General features: G+C 51.6%; 1 protein-coding gene across 5 annotated transcripts in view; it reads right to left on the bottom strand.

Moving 5' to 3' along the window:
- Positions 1–4,450: 4,450 nt before the first annotated feature.
- Positions 4,451–17,591, bottom strand: part of MICAL3 (microtubule associated monooxygenase, calponin and LIM domain containing 3) — a 201,514-nt gene continuing 188,373 nt past the window's right edge. For 3 of the 5 annotated variants that reach the window (XM_055315368.1, XM_055315369.1, XM_055315370.1), the window contains 4 exons: positions 14,457–14,522; positions 11,848–11,947; positions 11,631–11,704; positions 4,451–11,546 (listed from right to left, as the gene is read on the bottom strand). In XM_055315368.1, the coding sequence (XP_055171343.1) occupies positions 11,362–11,546; positions 11,631–11,704; positions 11,848–11,947; positions 14,457–14,522 (425 nt within the window). In that variant the 3' untranslated portion in view covers positions 4,451–11,361. The remainder of the gene's footprint in view (positions 11,547–11,630; positions 11,705–11,847; positions 11,948–14,456; positions 14,523–17,591) is intronic. The other 2 variants (XM_055315367.1, XM_055315371.1) reach the window with 1 other exon arrangement.

The following is a 17,591-nucleotide window of genomic DNA, read 5'->3' as shown; positions in this document are numbered from 1 at the left end:
TGCCTTAGTTGCTTGCATCCCCCAGGCCCGGAATCTGTAATGAACTTCTCCAGGTGCCTCTAATTTCCCGTGTGCTCAGTATTGCCTCTGGGCTCTCAGGGGGCCATGGGTGCCTGGCCCTGGGAGACTGAAAGGATGAAGAAGGTAGCAGGCCAGTGCCCTGAGCCTTGTCAACTGAGCTCTGAGAGCACAGGCCTGTGGCTGCCCGGTTGCATTTGGTCCCAGGTACCTGGTATATTGTATATGTGTATGTTGGCTAAGTCGTTTCTTGCTCCTGCTTTGATGGCATCTTGTTCCTTCAAACTGCAGGAGGCCAAGCCTCTGACTTCCCCCAGAGATAAGCCCACATGGGATGGGGGCTCCAGGTGGCAGATGGGCTTACGCTCTACCTTCTGGTGACCACTTCCCACAAGCACCCCCACACCCAACCTCTCCAGATGTGCCCATCTTAGGCTCAGAGTTTCCACAAGTCTGCAATGTTCATGAAAGCCAACAGCTGTGATGCACCCAGCTGACTCCAAATTCATGAAGTCAAGGCTCTTTCCATCCTTAGGAACAGAATGTGACAACAGAGATCTAGAGTGGGAAAGGGGTATGAATGTGTAGCTTCTAGTGTGGCAGGGAAGATGGGGACCTGGCCCTGCACAGAGTAGCATGCACATATCTAGTTATCCCTAACCACTCACTCTGAAATAGGAGTCGAGGCTGGGGGGACATGAGCCGTCCAAAGCTTTCAAAACCAACAGCCAGGCTAACAGAGGGTAGAAGAACACCACGGCTTGTCTCCTGATACCTCAGAACCCTTCAGACCTGAGTAAGTACCTCAGAGCTTCCACTCTGTGCCGACTCAGGACTCCACTGTGGGATCCCAAAGAAGTGCCAGGCCAAGGGCTTCCCATCTTGGGTGGGCCCTGGACCAACACACGGGAACAAACATTGGGTTACACTGCTGTTAGAGAGACCAGTGTGAGAGGCCCAAGGGGAGCTGAAGTGCAGGGGGCAGGAACAGCGGTTCACATGGAGGTATGACTCCCCGCTCCTCGGAAGTATGTACACAGGGCCAGGAGCCAGGACAAGACGCCTGGGAAGGAAAGCATCCAAGAGCTTTCCCACCAACACAGAGTCTAGGCTCTGGGCCAGGAAAGACACGGGGGTTTGAAAGGCAGGAGGGGGGGCGGCCCAGGTGGCTCAGCGGTTTAGCGGCTGCCTTCCGCGCAGGGCATGATCCTGGAGACCCGGGATCGAGTCCCACATTGGGCTCCCTGCATGGAGCCTGCTTCTCCCTCTGCCTGTGTCTCTGCCTCTCTGTGTCTCTCATGAATGAATAAATAAAATCTTAAAAAAAAAAAAGAAAAGAAAGGCAGGAGGGTCTAGGGAGAGGAAACCAAACACCTGCTGGAGGCAAGGGGGAAAGAAGGCTGTCTCCAGGCCCAGGGCCCATGGGCCACAGTTGATGTTCATACCTGTGACTACACACAGTGAGCTGTCAGAGCTGGATGACATCTGGTGTTTTTCCTGCCCTGCCTGGTATGTGTGAGCAGGTGTGGTCTGGGGGATGCTGGGAGATGTGGGCTCTGGTCCAGCTTTGACTCAGTGTCTGCACTGGGCTAAGAAAGTCTGGGATTTCCAGTATCACTTCAGCAGCCTTTCCCTTGGAACTTTCTATCGAGTCAGTTCCATTCAGGGAATTCTAGCAGAGTGGCTTTCTAGGGGCTGCCTCCCTAGGCCCAAGGGGCTAGAAAATCCAGGAATACTGGGTGTTGGCTAAATTGTACCAGGCCACAGTGAGGCGTGGGGGATCCTGGGGTGGCCCGGGGGCAGGGACCTGGCCATGACTGGGTTGCATGTTTTACATGGCAGTTTGTCAGAGGGGAATTTTGCTTAGAGACACACAGGTTAAGGATGCCATGTGGCTGTATGTGGAATTCTGTGTTCCTGGGCAGCCCAGGTGGCTCAGCGGTTTAGTGCCACCTTCAGCCCAGGGCCTGATCCTGGAGTCCTGGGATTAAGTCCCATGTCCGGCTCCCTGCATGGAGCCTGCTTCTCCTTCTGCCTCTCTCTCTCTGTGTGTCACTCATGAATAAATAAAATATTAAAAAAAAAAAGAATTCTGCATTCCTTGAGGAGAGGGTGGTGACTCATGGCTTCATACACACCAGAGCCGGGCCTGGGTTTGAATCATGAAGGCAAGGAGACACCTGCCTCACATCACATGAAGTTTCTGGCTCTTTATTCTTCCGTTGGATTTCCCTCCATCCAACCAACCCTGTGACTTCCTTTCCTACGACACTGCACTGAGCTTTGGGTGTCATCACTGATTTCCTGAGCAGCAGTTGCCTGTTCCTGTCACAGGCGCAAGGGCAAGAGCTGCTCCTCTGCCTCCTGGGTCTGGGTTTAGCCTCTGCCTGTGCGTGGCTCTGGTGACTAGCGTGTGACCGTGTGACCCAGCAGCCACGGAGAGACAGGCAGAGTGACCCCACGACTCAGAGCACTCAACGTCTCTGATCTCTTTTCAGCCCCACAACCACTTTACAGGTCAGAGAGTGAATGTTACTTTCTCCTTTCAAGGGTAGAAAACAGGTTTGGGGAGCCATGTCCAAGGTCAGCCAGCCAGGTAGTGGCCAAGCTGAGCCAGTACTCATTTCATGCAGCCAAGTGGCCTCCAATAAAGAAACTTCTCTTGGCTGGAGGTGGGGGAGAGAAGGGGGTCAGACACCTGGGATGGTCCTTGAAAGAGCAGAAGGGAAAAGGGAGGGGGTGGGGGGCACTCTATTGGTTTGGAGGGAAAAAGGGATGGGAAACGTTTCAGCAGTGGACCTATCCAGGGCTGCCTGGGTGGCTCTGCAGGTTAAGCCTCTGCTTTCAGCTCAGGTCATGATGTCAGGGTCCTGGGATCAAACCCTGAATCAGGCTCTCTGTTCCTCAGGGAGTCTGCTTCTCCCTCTCCCCTGCTCGTGCTCTCTTTCTCTGTATCTCTGTGTCAAATGAATAGTAATAAAAAAAAAATCTTAAAAAACCAAACAGTGGACCCATCCAAATCCATGGCACTGAGCATATCCATAGCACTGCTCAGAGGGTGCACTGCAGACAAGGTTTGCTGTGTGGCTGAACTTGGGGCCTAGCTCTCAAAGCCAAGGTCAGTTCCCAGCAGGTGAAGGCCAAAACACATCTGTTTAGTGTGAGCACTCCTTGGTGGCCAGATTCAGGGCACCGTCCCTAGCTCAGCTGGAGGGGGGCTTGTCAGTGTCTCTCTCGGCCACTAGCCTGCTGGACAGGAGCATGCAGCTGTCCCTTCTTCCTGCTATCATGGCCAATCCACGGAGAGTGCTTGTGTCTCTCTGTTCTTCCCCTAGGTCTTTCGAGAATTCCTCTCCAGGAAGAAGTAAGAACGGCGCTTGGGGCAGGAGGTCTGAGGGGGCCGACACTGTTCTGTTGCTTCCGCCTGTCTTAAGCGCTAAGCCACTTCACTGGCTTCCAACTCTTCTATTTTTTCTTTTTTTAAAGATTTTATTTATAAGTAATCCCTACACCCAACATGGGGCTTGAACTTACAACTTGGAGATCAAGAGTTTTACGCTGCCCACTGTGCCAGCCGGGAGCCCCAGCTCTCCAACTCCTGCCCAGATAGGGGCAGAATGTGCATACTCCCCAGGCAGGGTGGGCATGGGGGCCAGGCTGCCAGATGCCTCTGGGAGAGGCCCTGGCTCTCCCCCACCCCCCGCCGCCCTCCGAAGGGCTCTGGGGGCTGCACTCTATTCAGAGCCATCCAATCAGTTCTGTTCCTCCTTGCCACAGTCCTGGCTTGACGTCATCATGTTCCTGGTTTTTCATCCCCCCCCCCCCCCCCCCCCCGATCACAGAGCTAGGCTTTGAGTCCATGTCCTCTTTTTATTGCCCTTAAGACCCTCTCATCTTACCTTCTCCAACAGCAGAGATGCCCTTCCTCCATGAGCACCGCCACCCACAGCTGTACTGAAGCAAAACTTCCCCTTCACCCAGAGACAAAAAAGCAGGAGATGCAGCGGGGGGGGGGGGGGGGGGTGTGTCTCAGCTCAGGCAGAAAGACAATTTTTCTGCTTGCTTTTTTTTTTTTTTTTTCAAAATACACAGTAATATAAAGGGGAACAGGCAGGAATATTCTCCTAGCTGGGTTCTTTCCAATCCAAACAAAGCTGTGGGGGGCAGGGGGAAAGCTTGGAGCAGGGCGGGGGGGGGGGGGGGGGGGGCGGCGGCGGGGGGAGTGGAAGGAGCCAGGAGCAACAAGCAGCACCATGGCTCACCCACCCTTGTGGACACAGGCCCTGCCACAGGCCGGGCTGGGTGGGCACGGTGTCCTGGCCCTGCAAGGAGAGAAAGTGTCCCCGGAGCCCTTGGTTTCATGGGCACATCCCAGCCCCTGTGAGGGTGTGAATTTGCTTGAGGGGAGAAATGATCATCTTCCACACAGAAGAACAAAATAACGGCTGGCTTTATTTTGGTTGTTGGCCACAGGAGGGGTGCAAACAGCCGGAGGGTAACGTGCACTCCACCACACCCACGCCGAAGGAAAGTCACTATTTGTTTCCCTCTTTCCTTTCCACTAATGACCCTGACATTCATCGACAGGGCGGCAGGGCTCTTCCCACACACAGGCGTGAGCCTATGTTACATTTCCATGTCAATCCGTGTGGTCGGCAGTGGCCACATCCCTCTACCCACTCTCCTCAGACACAGCGCCTTGGAAAATTTGTCTTTTCTTGATGCTTCTTCCAATTCTATCTTCACCCAGGAGAACTTGGCAGGGTCCCGGGGCTGCTCTCTGCATCTTCCAGGAACAGGGTCCAAGGCCACATTGGGGTGATTTATTCAGAAGAGACACTCTGGGGTCACTGCCTCTCTACCAGCTCTGACCCCCTGGGCTGTACCTGAGGCAGCAGGGAAAAGAGCAGGGTGTCCTCCCGACTTGTGTTGGTTTGTTCCCAAACTGGTATAAGGCACCAGGTGCTGACCCAGGGCCAGCACCTTCCAGCCTCAGGCACGACCCTCCGTGCCAGCCCCTCCTGCCTCCCCGCCTAGATTGTTATGGGTGGCTTTGAGAACAATGTGACGGAGACCTAAAACATTAATGACTAGGGCCAGAAACAGTATTGTCCCACTATGAAGGCTGGTACCAAGTAAGTCCGGCCCTGGTTGCATCTTAAAATGGTACTTAATTCTTTAAAAGCATTCTTAAAAAATGTTAAATAAAATGCATCTGGGGAAGGGGTTGTTGGCTGTCAGATGCTTCCTTTTTTTTTTTTTTTTTTTTCTGTCCACAGGAAAGACCTGGCATCTGAACTCTTGGGGAGACAGCCTGAAGGCCTCATTGCCAGACCCTGGGTATTCATCTGGGCTTCCCTACCCAGAAAAACTCATGCTTTCCAGTCACTTCGGTGTCCCAGTTGTCTCGGGTGTGTGTAAGTGAACCCTTGCTCTTCTGGCTCTTGATCAGCATCGTAACACTGATACATACTAGCTTTCACTTGCACGAATCCCATATCCCTGATAATGACTCTGGAGGCCCAGAGACCCAGGGCATATGCCTGGGAGCCACTGTTGGGAGAGCGGGTGTGCTGGAGCTGCCTTAAGATGAAGGTGGCTGGTGGCTGTGGAATGGGGCAGGAGGGAAAAGATGGGACTGTTCTCTTGAGCTGAGGGTGCTGGTTTGTTCCCAGTAAGGCACTGAGTGCTGACTCAAGCTCAGCATCACCTGGCCTCAGGCAAGCACCCAGCAGCCACCCATCTGAGGTTCTGGGCACATTGCCTATCTACAGCAACCTGTGTTGAGTAAGTTAAGTTCCTGAGAGGAAACAAGATTCAGCCCAGCATTTTAAGTAATTAAAAATAAATGCACAACTCCGCTGGCTCACCAGACAGATGTGCGATGAACCTAGGTAGCTGGCAGCCAGCCCTTAAAGGTGCTGGGACCGGCTTCCCTCAGTCCTCCCCAGGTTTCTTCAAGGTGAACATTAGGTACCATCATGAAGGATGTCTGTCCATCTACAAAGGCCCTGATTCAGAATCTCAAACCCTTGGACATCCTGCCCCCCCACAATCCTGTGGGTTGGTTAATGCACAGACTAAGTAAGTGATTTGCTTAAGGCTTCCTCCGAAGTCAGGGAAGAGCAGGGATGAGCTTCATGCCTGAACGTCCGACTCCCTTCCCTTCCCACTCTCGCATGTGTGGACATGGACACCTGCAGCTTCATTCTCATTTCATGGGTTGCAGGAGGCAGCCCCACACTTGCATTGGGCACTCCAGATGACCCCTGCCCTGGATCCAGGGGGCTGGTCTATCTGCCTTCTTTGGAGACCATTCCATCCAACTATAGTCTTCCTCACACCAGGCTGTTCATTGGCACAAGATCCTCAACTCAGATCCTGCCTTGGCCTGGAGCCTCGACTGCTACGCAGTTGGGCCCTCTTAGGTTCAGCCTATTTTAGAGCTAGCTAGACGTCCATTCTGCTTCAGAAAGGCCACGCTATGAATGGAAGATGCTTGTGTGTGTGTGTGCCCAAGTGCACATACATGCCTGCATCATGGGATGCTGTCTCCTCTTCCACATTTGTCTTGGTAGCAGGTGGCTGCTAAGAGGCGGCTGGCACACAGGACCTACCCACAGGAGCCAGGATTATGGCTTCCCCGTTTCTGCCCCTCCTACAAGATGACCTCAGGGCAGGGGACACAGTCATGGGGCTCTCACCAGAAGTTACCCAGTGAAGTTTAGCAGCAACAGGTGGTCCATTGGGAGCGTCCGTGAAAGGCTTTTGTGACCCCGGGAACCCCGCCTAGCAGGCTCCATGGTTTAGTGCATAAGGCCCTGCTCTGGCCCCTGGGCTGACGTTTCTGTGGGGGAATAATCCACCTGAGATGATGGCTTCATACCCTCTTCACTGAGCATTGTCGGAAGGGTGATCTCCTGAGCAGGCAATACAAGATGAGGGTGTCTCCGTGAGTGCGCCAGGCTGGCCAGCTCATGTAAAGTAAAACAGCACATTCTCTGCTTACCACTTTTCACTCTGACTCCTATGAAGAGACCAGGAAGATTTCAGGGTTCAGAAGGGATGTCAGAGCCGTAAGACAAGGTAGTTTCTTGGAAGGAAGGGGGTATGTGCTCCTGAGGTGGTGCTTACATGGGGGCTTGGGCAGTCTACCTTCCTGGTTACCTGCCTAAAAACAGCAATCCTCATTTCCTACTGCCTGGGGCTGCTGTGAATTGTGGCCAAATCCTGCTTTTATCCAGCTCAAATCCCAGCAAGCCCCCCTGAAGAACAAAAGGTGGCTGAGACCAGCACAGGTGACTACCAACTCATCTTTCCCAGCAGGCATGCACCATTGCCACAGAACATTCCCTCAAGCTAGTTATATGTATATTTTACCTAAGATGTCCATGTCTGTGTCAGAGAGGCCCCTTTCTTCTTTCTGGGGGTAGGTGGCAATAAGCCTTTCAAGGCTCTGGGAACCAGCTTCCGTGGCAGTGACCTGTCAGCTGGGCATGACCCACCTCCACCCATCCAGTGCCATTGTTTCTCTCCCTGCTGCCCTTACTGCACTGGAGGGAAGCACTGTGCCCTTGGGATTAGTTCTGAGGGTGGTGACAAATCATCACACCATGGGAGAAGGAAAGAGCTGGAATATGTCTCCATTTGGACACAAGCCAAAGAGGTTTCTTATAGCAAAGAGAGAAGAGCTGGCCAGGATTATTCCCTTCAATCTCTTGGGGACGATCCAGTTCAAAAAAAGGTGATATCATCTCTCCAAAACCCTATGCTGAATGTCCTTGTGGAAACTGACACAGCTCAGTGATTTAGGCCTGGAGGCTGCAGACCCTGGCCACTGGGCTTGCAGGTCAAAGGGCAGAGGGCTGCAGGCACAGAAGGCTACCAGGACCACAGGCTCACTTGGATTTGAAGAACCTCTCTTTCAGAGGACATGCCGCTTCTGTTCAAGAGGGCATCAAGGCTTGGTTTTGAAGAATAAGCTGCTATCATGCTAAGTGGTTTTAGGCATTTTCTCCAGTGACAGCAGTTGATGGCTGAACTAGGATAATAAGAAGGACTTTAAAAAAGAAAAAAAAGCACAAACTTAAAAAAAAAAAGTTGTGTTCTTTAAATAAGCTTGTGCACACACCCACATATATGCCAGATGCATAAATGACTTGCGTGGACACCATCTACCTGGAAATGGCAGGTGCTGGAATGTGGAAGTACATCCCGCCTCATGGACAAGTCTGGTAAAATGACTTAAGAAATACACTCTGTATTTCTTTGAAAAACTTTTATTGCACAGAAAATGGCCCATTCCCCTGTGCAGCTCAGTTATTACCTCCTTTCAAATTTTTTTCTTTGAACTCTCCTTCCTGCCCCACTAAAAAAATCTTTTCTCCTTTGAAAGGATAAAGAATAGTCTATCATTGCTGGTCAAAAGCAACTGGAAGATGGTTTCTGGGGCAAAAGGCCCAGACCTCCTGGGCAGGGAGCCCCTGAGACTCAGGAGTGGGGGTGCCTGCTGCCTTCCCACTGGTGAGGCTGAACTGGTTGCCTGCCGTACGATCCCTGTATCTAGGCTCACTCAAGCTCTGGCACTTCATGTCCTGTGTCCCCTGCCTTCAAGGGGACTTAAATCTCGGGGAGAAAACTCTCCTGGAGCTGCACGCATTTCCAGAGCTGGAAAACACTTCATGCAGCATGGCACCAGGGTACTCAAATCAACTGCAAACTAGTGGTCATAAAATGAGAGCTTTAACAGAAAGATGCACTGTTACAGCCTGAAGTCCTAACACCGTGAGGAGTGGAGAACTGGGAACATGTTGGAGGCCTGTGGATTCTGGAAGCTTCTCTGCAGGGTCTTCAGTCTCCTTTCTAATAACTGCAGGCAGCAGTGTGTGCTTTGCGAGGACGCAGGGGTGGCTGAAGGCCGACTGGTACTGGCCAGCAGCAAGGGCGGATAGTCTGTGTGCTGCTCCTGCCTCAGGCTGCGCACAGCGACCAGCCAGCGCAGCCATATCCCCTACCCGCCACTTCGGGCAGGGCTTCCTTGTCCCAGGGTCAGCAGGAGCTGTGAGGGATGGAGGCGGTCTCCTGGGGCGTTCCTAGCTACGGTGGATTCAAGTAGCCTTCAAGAGGGTTAGGGGCAAGGCCACACAGGCAATGAGCCTGTCTCAAGTCCAAATTTGCTGGAGGGCTGATGTTTAAAGAGAGCATCCAGAATACCCTCTTCTTGCCTTTTTAAGAAAGAGAGTAAACATGGACTGTCTGCCTGATCAGAAAACAGGAAGTGAAGTCAGAGCTGGGACGGTTGCTCAAGGCACTCCTCTTGGGCTTCCACAGGAGAGAGACGGCAGCTTTGGACAAAGTGAAGAGTAAGACAAGTTCTTTGCTCCTTTGTAATAAGAATGAATGTTCAAGCTAAGGGGTGGTGTGGGCGCCCATGGAAGCCCCACGTCAGCATGGACAGTGGATCCAGGCCACCTTGAAGAGCTTGCCAGGCCTCTGTCTGCCCTACACTGGCTCCTCTCCACCGGAAGTCTGCCAGAGGGCCCTTCTGGGTTGGCCTGGCACTGACAGGAACCGTCCCCGGGCTGACTGTGTGTCAGTTCTGTGCATGGATAAGCCCTGGCCCACCAGATCTTTTCAGACTGTGACTCTGTAGGCCGTACAATGTCAGCCTCTGGCTGAACTAGAGGAAATGAGCAGTTTGGCTCAAGGAACTAGTTACAGAGTGCTCGAGGTCCCCTGCCTCCCCAAGAAATCTGGGTGCAGAGGAGGTTCGGGGTGGGGCCAACTGTGCAGGACCAACCTGAATTCTAATCCTTGCTGTAACATGTGCGTCTCTACCTTCTTGGGTCTGAAGCTGGGCTGGGGGCGTTCTCACCAGCCAGATGGATTACAAGGTCCCAGCAAACGCCGCCAGACTGGAAAACAGCTTACCTCTAATAAATGTGCTGCAGGAGGTGAAAGCCTGGCACTGAAACAGAGAGAGGGGGAAAAGAAAGGGTTCTGCGAGCCAGGGTTCAAGGGAGAGGCGGGTGGCACCTGTGCCCTCTGGCCTGGCCTCACACGGTGCTGAAATGTACCCTCAGCAAATGGACGGTGCAGACAGACACAAGAGTCTGGTGCTACAGTGAGAGTGAACTGGTGAAGGATGAGGGGCCGGGCGCAGGGAACAGGTGGGGGCAGAAGAGCAAGGACTGAGAACCCATGTGAGGGTCTCAGCTGCTCCCTGATGCCAACGGGGGCAGCAGCACAATGAAGATGGCTAATAAATAGATGGATGGACTGGCATTCAGTCAGTACAGGATGGGACCGTGTGGGAGGATGTGGTCGACGCCTCCATCACTCTAACACCACGTGCCAAGAGATCAGTGTCTCTAATAAAGATATAAAAATGAAGTTACTTCAAGTATTAAAAAAATAAGTTAATTGACATAAAGGGTCCGAAGCGGCTGAACATCTTGCCAGGCTGACAGCTTCCTTTCAATGTGCAAACACAGGAAAAACGTCAAGGGAAAAGATAATCTTCTGCCCCAACGTGAAGCGCTGAACAGTCATGCCTGTCTGTCAACTGGGGGCTTGAAATGTAGGGCCTCATCATTTCCCCCAAAGTCAGTATTTTCCAGTGTCAGAATTGTTGTGAATTAGAAGCAGAATGCAGCAATCCACAGGCCTCGGGTCATGGCCAGTGAGAGGCCTGGGGGTTTGGCCACTAGGGGTCCAGTGTGTGGTGCAGGGGTGGGGAGCAGACCCCTATTGGGCCCTCCATGCTGGCATAATGAATTCAGGAGTCAGCCCACTCTCAGCTCCCCCTGCGATGCTGGGGCAGGCACCGACCTTCGGGCCACTGTCCCTCTCCCAGGTCTCGATTCACATCTCACCTCCCCAGGATAAATGCTTCCAGAGGCGTGAAGACAGCTGCCCCTTCTGCTCTATGGAGGGGTGCTCCAGTGGCTGTGGTTCTGACGGAGAGGGAGCAGCTTCCTTGTCTTCTCTCCTCCTGTGGAAGGAGGAGCACAGTCACCGCATGTCCACGTGTCCGCAGGGAACGTGCAGGTTTCCTTTCTTCCCACATCACATGTCAGATGCTCCGTATTCCCCTTTCTCTCTGGAGCAGGAAGTCAGGGTGGGCCTCTTCCAAAGAGGCCGTGCCACCTCAGATCATCATCTTCACCTGGGGTTCCCCATAGCACAGACACTTGACCCACTGTTCAAGAGGCACATAGACATTTCAGTATAAACTCCCAGGAGGTGCCAGGCTTTCTGAGATCTCTCATCTGGGTGGCTGGGGAGAACCCAGCCTGGGTCAGGTGGATGCCACAGAGCAGCCGTACATAGTGTGGGGAGAGCTCAGGACCAGTTCAGGCTGAAGCCCTTGGACAGCATGACAGCCTCCAGGTCTTTGTCCTCCTCCTTCTCCCGGAGTCGCTGCTCCTCAAGCAGGGCCACGAGGGCGTCTCTCTGCTCCACCACCTCAAGCATCTCGTTCAAGATCTTCTTCTCCTCAGACAGCTCCTCCTCAGTCTTCAGGTGATCTGCGCAGTGGCCGAACACATTAGGTCTACGGGGCCAGGCCTGCACCCAGCTGTCCCAGGCACCCTTCAGGCCCGCCCCCTCACCTTCCACCGCCATCCGCTCCCGGAGCTCCTGCTGCAGTCGGCTCTGCCGGTCCTCCAGTTCCAGCTCCCGGGCACTGGGAGAAAAGAGGAAGACAAGCACATGACTCAAGGACTGCAGTCCCCCACCCCCTAAATTGGGAAGCAGCTGTGCTCCTGTCGTGACAGGCACTGAGCTGCAGGCCCCCCTCAGCTGGGTCCCCAACTTCAGGCCACTCACAAAATCATCAGCTCCGACTCATAGCGCACCATGGCATTCTTCTCTTGCACCAACTTGAACCACTCCTGCATCAGCTTGGGGTCATCCTTCTTGCCCATGCCTGCCAAGAGAGAGGATGTGTCAGGCGCAGAAAGTGTTTGCTCTCTACCCCGGCCAGCAGGAGTCATCACACAGGGGCAAATGTGCAAAGAGAGCCGAGCAGGATGCTGCCGGAACACTCCCAAGCCAGGTCCAAAGTTTGCCTACAGCCATGGAAGGGGGCACCATGCCCCGAGCCTAACAGAGTCTGCACTCTACCCCTGTCCTTCCCAGGCCCAGCCTGCACCCCTGCCCCCAGGAACCTGGTCGCGGCCTATCTGGCCTCTCGTGCTCAGTGGTTTCCTCCTCCTATGTTTTAAGTGCTTTGCCCTCCTTTTTTCTTTTTTTCACTCATTTCATATTTGTCTGGTACTTGCTAGGTACTAGGACTGTTTGGGAACACCAGTCTCGAGAGTCCGCCAAATGCAAACTGATAAACTGCGGTCAGCCTTCCCTTAAAGTTATTCTCACTGACCCAGCTATTTCCCGGGCTACTGCTCCTCTCCGAGCCACTGGTACGGAGGCCTCCTCATTTCTTTAGATCCCAATCAGGGAGATGAATACCATGTGGTACCTGCAGTACACCCCAGGCCGGCTACCAGGTTTCTCACCCAGGGCTGAGGGCACCAGCACACCCTGGAGACTGTTCAGTAAGGCAGGGCTCTCTGCTCTGGCCCAGCCCAGCAGCAGTTTCTGGGGCTGGTGCTACTAAGTCTCCAGTGGGGGCAGTCTGTCCCTGCTGGTCTTAACTGAGCAGAAGGACAGAGGAAGAACCTTCCAAGGGACCAAACTCCCCAAGGAGAGAACACACTCCTTTTCCCTGGAGCACGAAGGAGCTCATGGCCAAAGCGGGATCCTGCCATAGGCAGAAGACAGACTGTACCAGTGGTCTGAAATATTTTTGGATTACAAACCATTCTGAGAAGCTCAGGAAATCTAGGGACTCTCTTCCTAGAAAAATACATGTGTATACATCCAATAACTTTATATAGGACTTCAGGGTGTTCACGGGCTCCCTGAAGTTCACCCATGGGCCCCAGGTTAAGAGGCACTGGACTGGGAGATCCTCCAAAGTACCTTCCATTTTTGTGACTCATTTGGCTGACCCAAAAGCATCTGGAATATACTCTCAGGTGGGACAACGCTCCTCTAATCAAGCTCCTCACTCACTATTCTCCTATCTTCCCACCTGACCTCCTTGCACACTGTTCAAAGACATCTGGAATATACCCTCAGGTGGGACAACACTCCTCTATCAAGCTCCTCATTCACTGTTCTCCTATCTTCCCACTGACCTCCTTGCACACTGTTCAAAGACAGCTCTCTTTCTGCTGTGTTGTTTGCTTGACACGCAGGAGGCCCATACCAGTTAGTCTTTCAACGGGGGCCACACTCTGGAGAGGCAGATGTGAATGCACTCACACAAGCAGCGGTCAGTTTATGCACTGTGCCTGAGTGCACAAGCAGCTGCACTTTTAAGGTGAAGTCCTGTCCCTGAGTCCTGCTCTGAAAGATAGCAACTCCCTCCTGACCAGCCAAGCTGGCCCCTGGGGAGTGCTGGAGTGTCTGGGGACAAAAGCTCTCCTTACCCGACCCAATAGACTTGGTCCTTTGGCTTTTAAAGCAGCCTACAGCTCAGTTCCATGCATTCCTTCCTGAGCATCTCTGCACAGTGAGCCCACATGGCCATGGAAGATGGAGCCCTGAGGCATGCAAGCTGTCCAGTGCAGCAAGCTGGGAATGCACTGGGAAGGCTCTCCCTCCTTCCCACCTCCCATGTGCAAGGACAAGTTCCACTGGGAGACATCTGAACACTGCTCATGAGCTATGGTAGAGACTGTTCACAGCCGATGAGCAAAGATATATGGCGGGATGGGTGAAAGTCACATGTGAGCGCCATGAAGAGCAGAGTTAAGAGGTTAGCAAGGGTTAGTCATGACACACTCCCTTTCCCTTTCCCACATGCCTTTTCAACAACAATCTTATCACAACAGACTTCAAATCAGACAAACTTAAAAAAAAAACACACACACACACTCAGCAAGACACAGGGTAGAGAAGTTTGCATTTAGTGTTTTTTTTTTTTTTTGTTTTGTTTGTTTTTAAGAAAAGAACTTGGGGGCATTTATATAGACCAGTCTTTGTAAGGACAGTATTCCTCGACTCCACCAATACAAATCTGCCACACAAGTAGGAGGTTCCCCACCTGTGTCCCTGGCCCCTCTATCTGCTAGATTGGAGTCTGAAAGGTCCAACCATGAATGGTGGCACAGCTTCACAGGATGTTCGGCTGCAGCCTCAAAGGCCTGTTCCCAGAGACCATCTGCTTCCCCTATGTCCCCCAGTCCCCCCCAAGACAGTCAAAGGGATACTGTACCTTGTAAGAAACTGCCACATACTTATGGAATTTTATAGCAAGGCTATCAAGTGTCAGAGAAAAAGAGAGGAGCAGCTGGGTTTTGGGTCCCTGTTTGATGAGAGTAGCTACAAGCCCTGAGAGGCAGTGGGGATGGGGGGGGGGGTTACTTTACCTTCCTGGACACAGCAAGGGCAGAAGGAGAGAGGTCTACGCCGTGGAGTCCCGCCACTGGGCTCAACTTCAAAAAAGGACCAAACAAGGAAAAGGAGGAGGAGGACGAGACAAAGAGAGACAAAAAAGGAAGAGGAGGAAGAGGAGGAGGAATAGGAGTTTGGACGTGGAGAGGGACAGGGAAAAGGTGAGATAAAAAACAAGCAGAGGACAAAAAGCATAAGAGGTGAGAAAGGAACAATAGGAGGAAAAGAAAAAAAATACAAGAAATGGAAAAGCAGAAACAAGGGAAACAAAGTCTACAAATGAATTAAGTCCTTTTTTCGGCATGGAAACTGAATAAGAGCAGACCCAGGCCCTGGGCATGTGGCCTGAAAAAGGAATGAGCATGCTCCCTGGCGATGGTGGACAGCTCTAGAGGTGGGTGGGCTGCCCCTTCTTCTTCTGTTCCCTACTGCGAGGGTGGGAGCATTTGGATATCATCATACGGTGGCCTTTTGGGTTTTCGGCATTGGGTTCCCTCCTCAAAAATACCCAAAGCCCCCAGGACTGGTCTGCCTGCCTCCGTGGAACAGTCCAGCACTAAATATGTGCCCAACAATGCTCCTAGGTTTGCAGGTGACAACCTCAGATTACCAACCAAACCTGTGTGAAATATTTTTTTTTAAAGATTTATTTATTCATGATAGATAGATATACGGAGAGAGGCACAGACACAGGCAGAGGGAGAAGCGGGCTCCATGCAGGGAGCCCGACGCGGGACTCGATCCTGGGACTCCAGGATTGCGTCCTGGGCCGAAGGCAGGCGCCAAACCGCTGAGCCACCCAGGGATCCCTGTGTGAAATATTCTAAGATGTCACCAGAGACGCACGCGCTCTACGAAAAAGTAGCCTGGGGTAAGTCTAAGTGGTGAAAAGGGGTGTGCAACCCTTGGATTAGCTGCGCCCACAGAAAGACCTCGGAATCTACGGAGGCAGCGCCTAGTCTTGGGACAGGCTTCCAGCGCTGGCATCGGCATTGCTCGGAGTTCTGAGCTGGGGCAAACTGAGGGAAATAGAGGCGATTTGTACCAGTCCCTGTCACTACCCACCATGTACCAGGGAGCCAACCACCCCCTTTTCTTCTGCCCCTGCATCTCCACAGAGGGATCCATGGCACAGCTTGGGGAAGGCTGCCACACTTTGGACTGGAAGACCAAAAAGGGTGAGCTGACAGGACATACTGAAAACTCACAGTAACAATGCTGGTAAGAGTTGTGGATGGGGTAACTGAGAGAAGACAGGGTTCAGAGAGACATGTCTAAGACTTAGGGAGACCTGGGGGTGACTTAGGGAGAGGGGGAGGGAGTGGAGCCCAGCAAGGGACCATCACAGAACCACCAGGGCACACACAGGACACACAGGCTCAGAGAAGCGGCCTCAGGACTGTATGGAGCACAGGCGGTTTTAGGAGTAGAACAGGGTTTAAGAAATAGCTGTTTTTGGCCCCAGGAAGGCCTGGTAGACAAGCTATTGATTGAGGGGCCCTTCTGCTTTGCAAACGCAGGTACCACATTTTCCCTTTCTTTTAAACCCTTTAGCGTTCATCAGAGTGCTTTTGTGCACAATGAATCTGGTATCAGATCAAACTTCAAAACTAAAGCCAGAGACCCGTCTGAGAGTGTGCACACGCGTGCATGTGCAATGTTGATTACATCCAGGCTTCTAAACGGACATCCCTGGGACCAGCTGATGAGCTGGAGGAGGGGAGTAGGGCTCCTTTCTCTGCTTAGAGCTGATCCACATTCAACCTTCTTTGTTTCAAATGTAGACTCTATGCTGGTGCTCAGAATACCCGGATAGATAATACAATGTCAATGAACAACCTCTGTTGCTTCCTGGTACTGACATTACATGCAAAGACATACTGGTGCAGAATGGAATGGTAGCCATGGTCATTCATAAGGAATACTAATATGATACACCACCAATACAGTTGAGCCCACATACTGGCATGTATGTTTAAAAATGCATTTCTACTTTCTGGATATCATAAAATACAATGTTTAGTTCCTTTTATGTAGCCCACATCCTCATATACAATATGAGGATGATACCAATATAGAAGATAATACAAGGTAGCAGGATATTCAGAACAGAAATTAGAAAATGAAATCAGTAAAGGGACATCAGATATAGCAAGTGCTAAAAAAAAAGTTTAAAAAAAGAGAAGGCACTGTCACAGTTATAGGCAGAAGGCAGAATGGGCATGGGTCACTCCTCTGAGAAGTGCTAGGTTGAGTAGATAGGATGCATGGTTATGACTTTCTTCACCAGACATCCCTTTGTGTTTCAAAATCTTAGTAATCTTTTATAATCAGAAAAGACACCCGATAAATATTGTTTTAAAAATAAGAAATCAAGGGAAAAAATCAGTCAAATGAAAGGAGTTCCATGTGGACTTGAATCTGAAACGATCATGCAAGGGAAGCACAGAGGTAGTGAAGTGATTTTGAGTGTTATTTCTGTGCCTTTTTTGGAGATGAGAAATAGATGATTTGGTCCACTAGTCCTAAGAGCAAAGATGTCATCAACCTTATGGCAAATACAAGTGCCTTTTTTGGAGATGAGAAATAGATGATTTGGTCCACTAGTCCTAAGAGCAAAGATGTCATCAACCTTATGGCAAATACAAGTGCCTTTTTTGGAGATGAGAAATAGATGATTTGGTCCACTAGTCCTAAGAGCAAAGATGTCATCAACCTTATGGCAAATACAAGTGCCTTTTTTGGAGATGAGAAATAGATGATTTGGTCCACTAGTCCTAAGAGCAAAGATGTCATCAACCTTATGGCAAATACAAATTTAAGGATTTTATTATGAGTATTTTAAAATGCTATGGTGATAGGTTTGGTTTGTGTGTCTTTCCAGTGGGCACCACACTGACAGCCTATCAAACTATTTCTGTGTCCCCTAGACTTTAGTCAGCACCTCTGAGCAAACCCAGAATTGGTCCCGGATGGAGGTGTCTCACTGGCAGGTCTATACTCTCACCCTGGACTGCTCTGTCTGCCTTCAGGATGCTGCAAGCTCACCTGCCCACCTTCTACCTAGCAGCAAACTAAACTTCCTCTGACAGCGCTTCCTTCTGAGATGT

The sequence above is a fragment of the Nyctereutes procyonoides genome, unplaced genomic scaffold, assembly GCF_905146905.1.
Source record: "Nyctereutes procyonoides isolate TBG_1078 unplaced genomic scaffold, NYPRO_anot_genome, whole genome shotgun sequence".
In the NCBI taxonomy this organism is placed as follows: Eukaryota; Metazoa; Chordata; class Mammalia; order Carnivora; family Canidae; genus Nyctereutes; species Nyctereutes procyonoides.
Note: the sequence above shows the minus strand (reverse complement) of the source record. Positions and strands in the feature narration are given on the sequence as shown.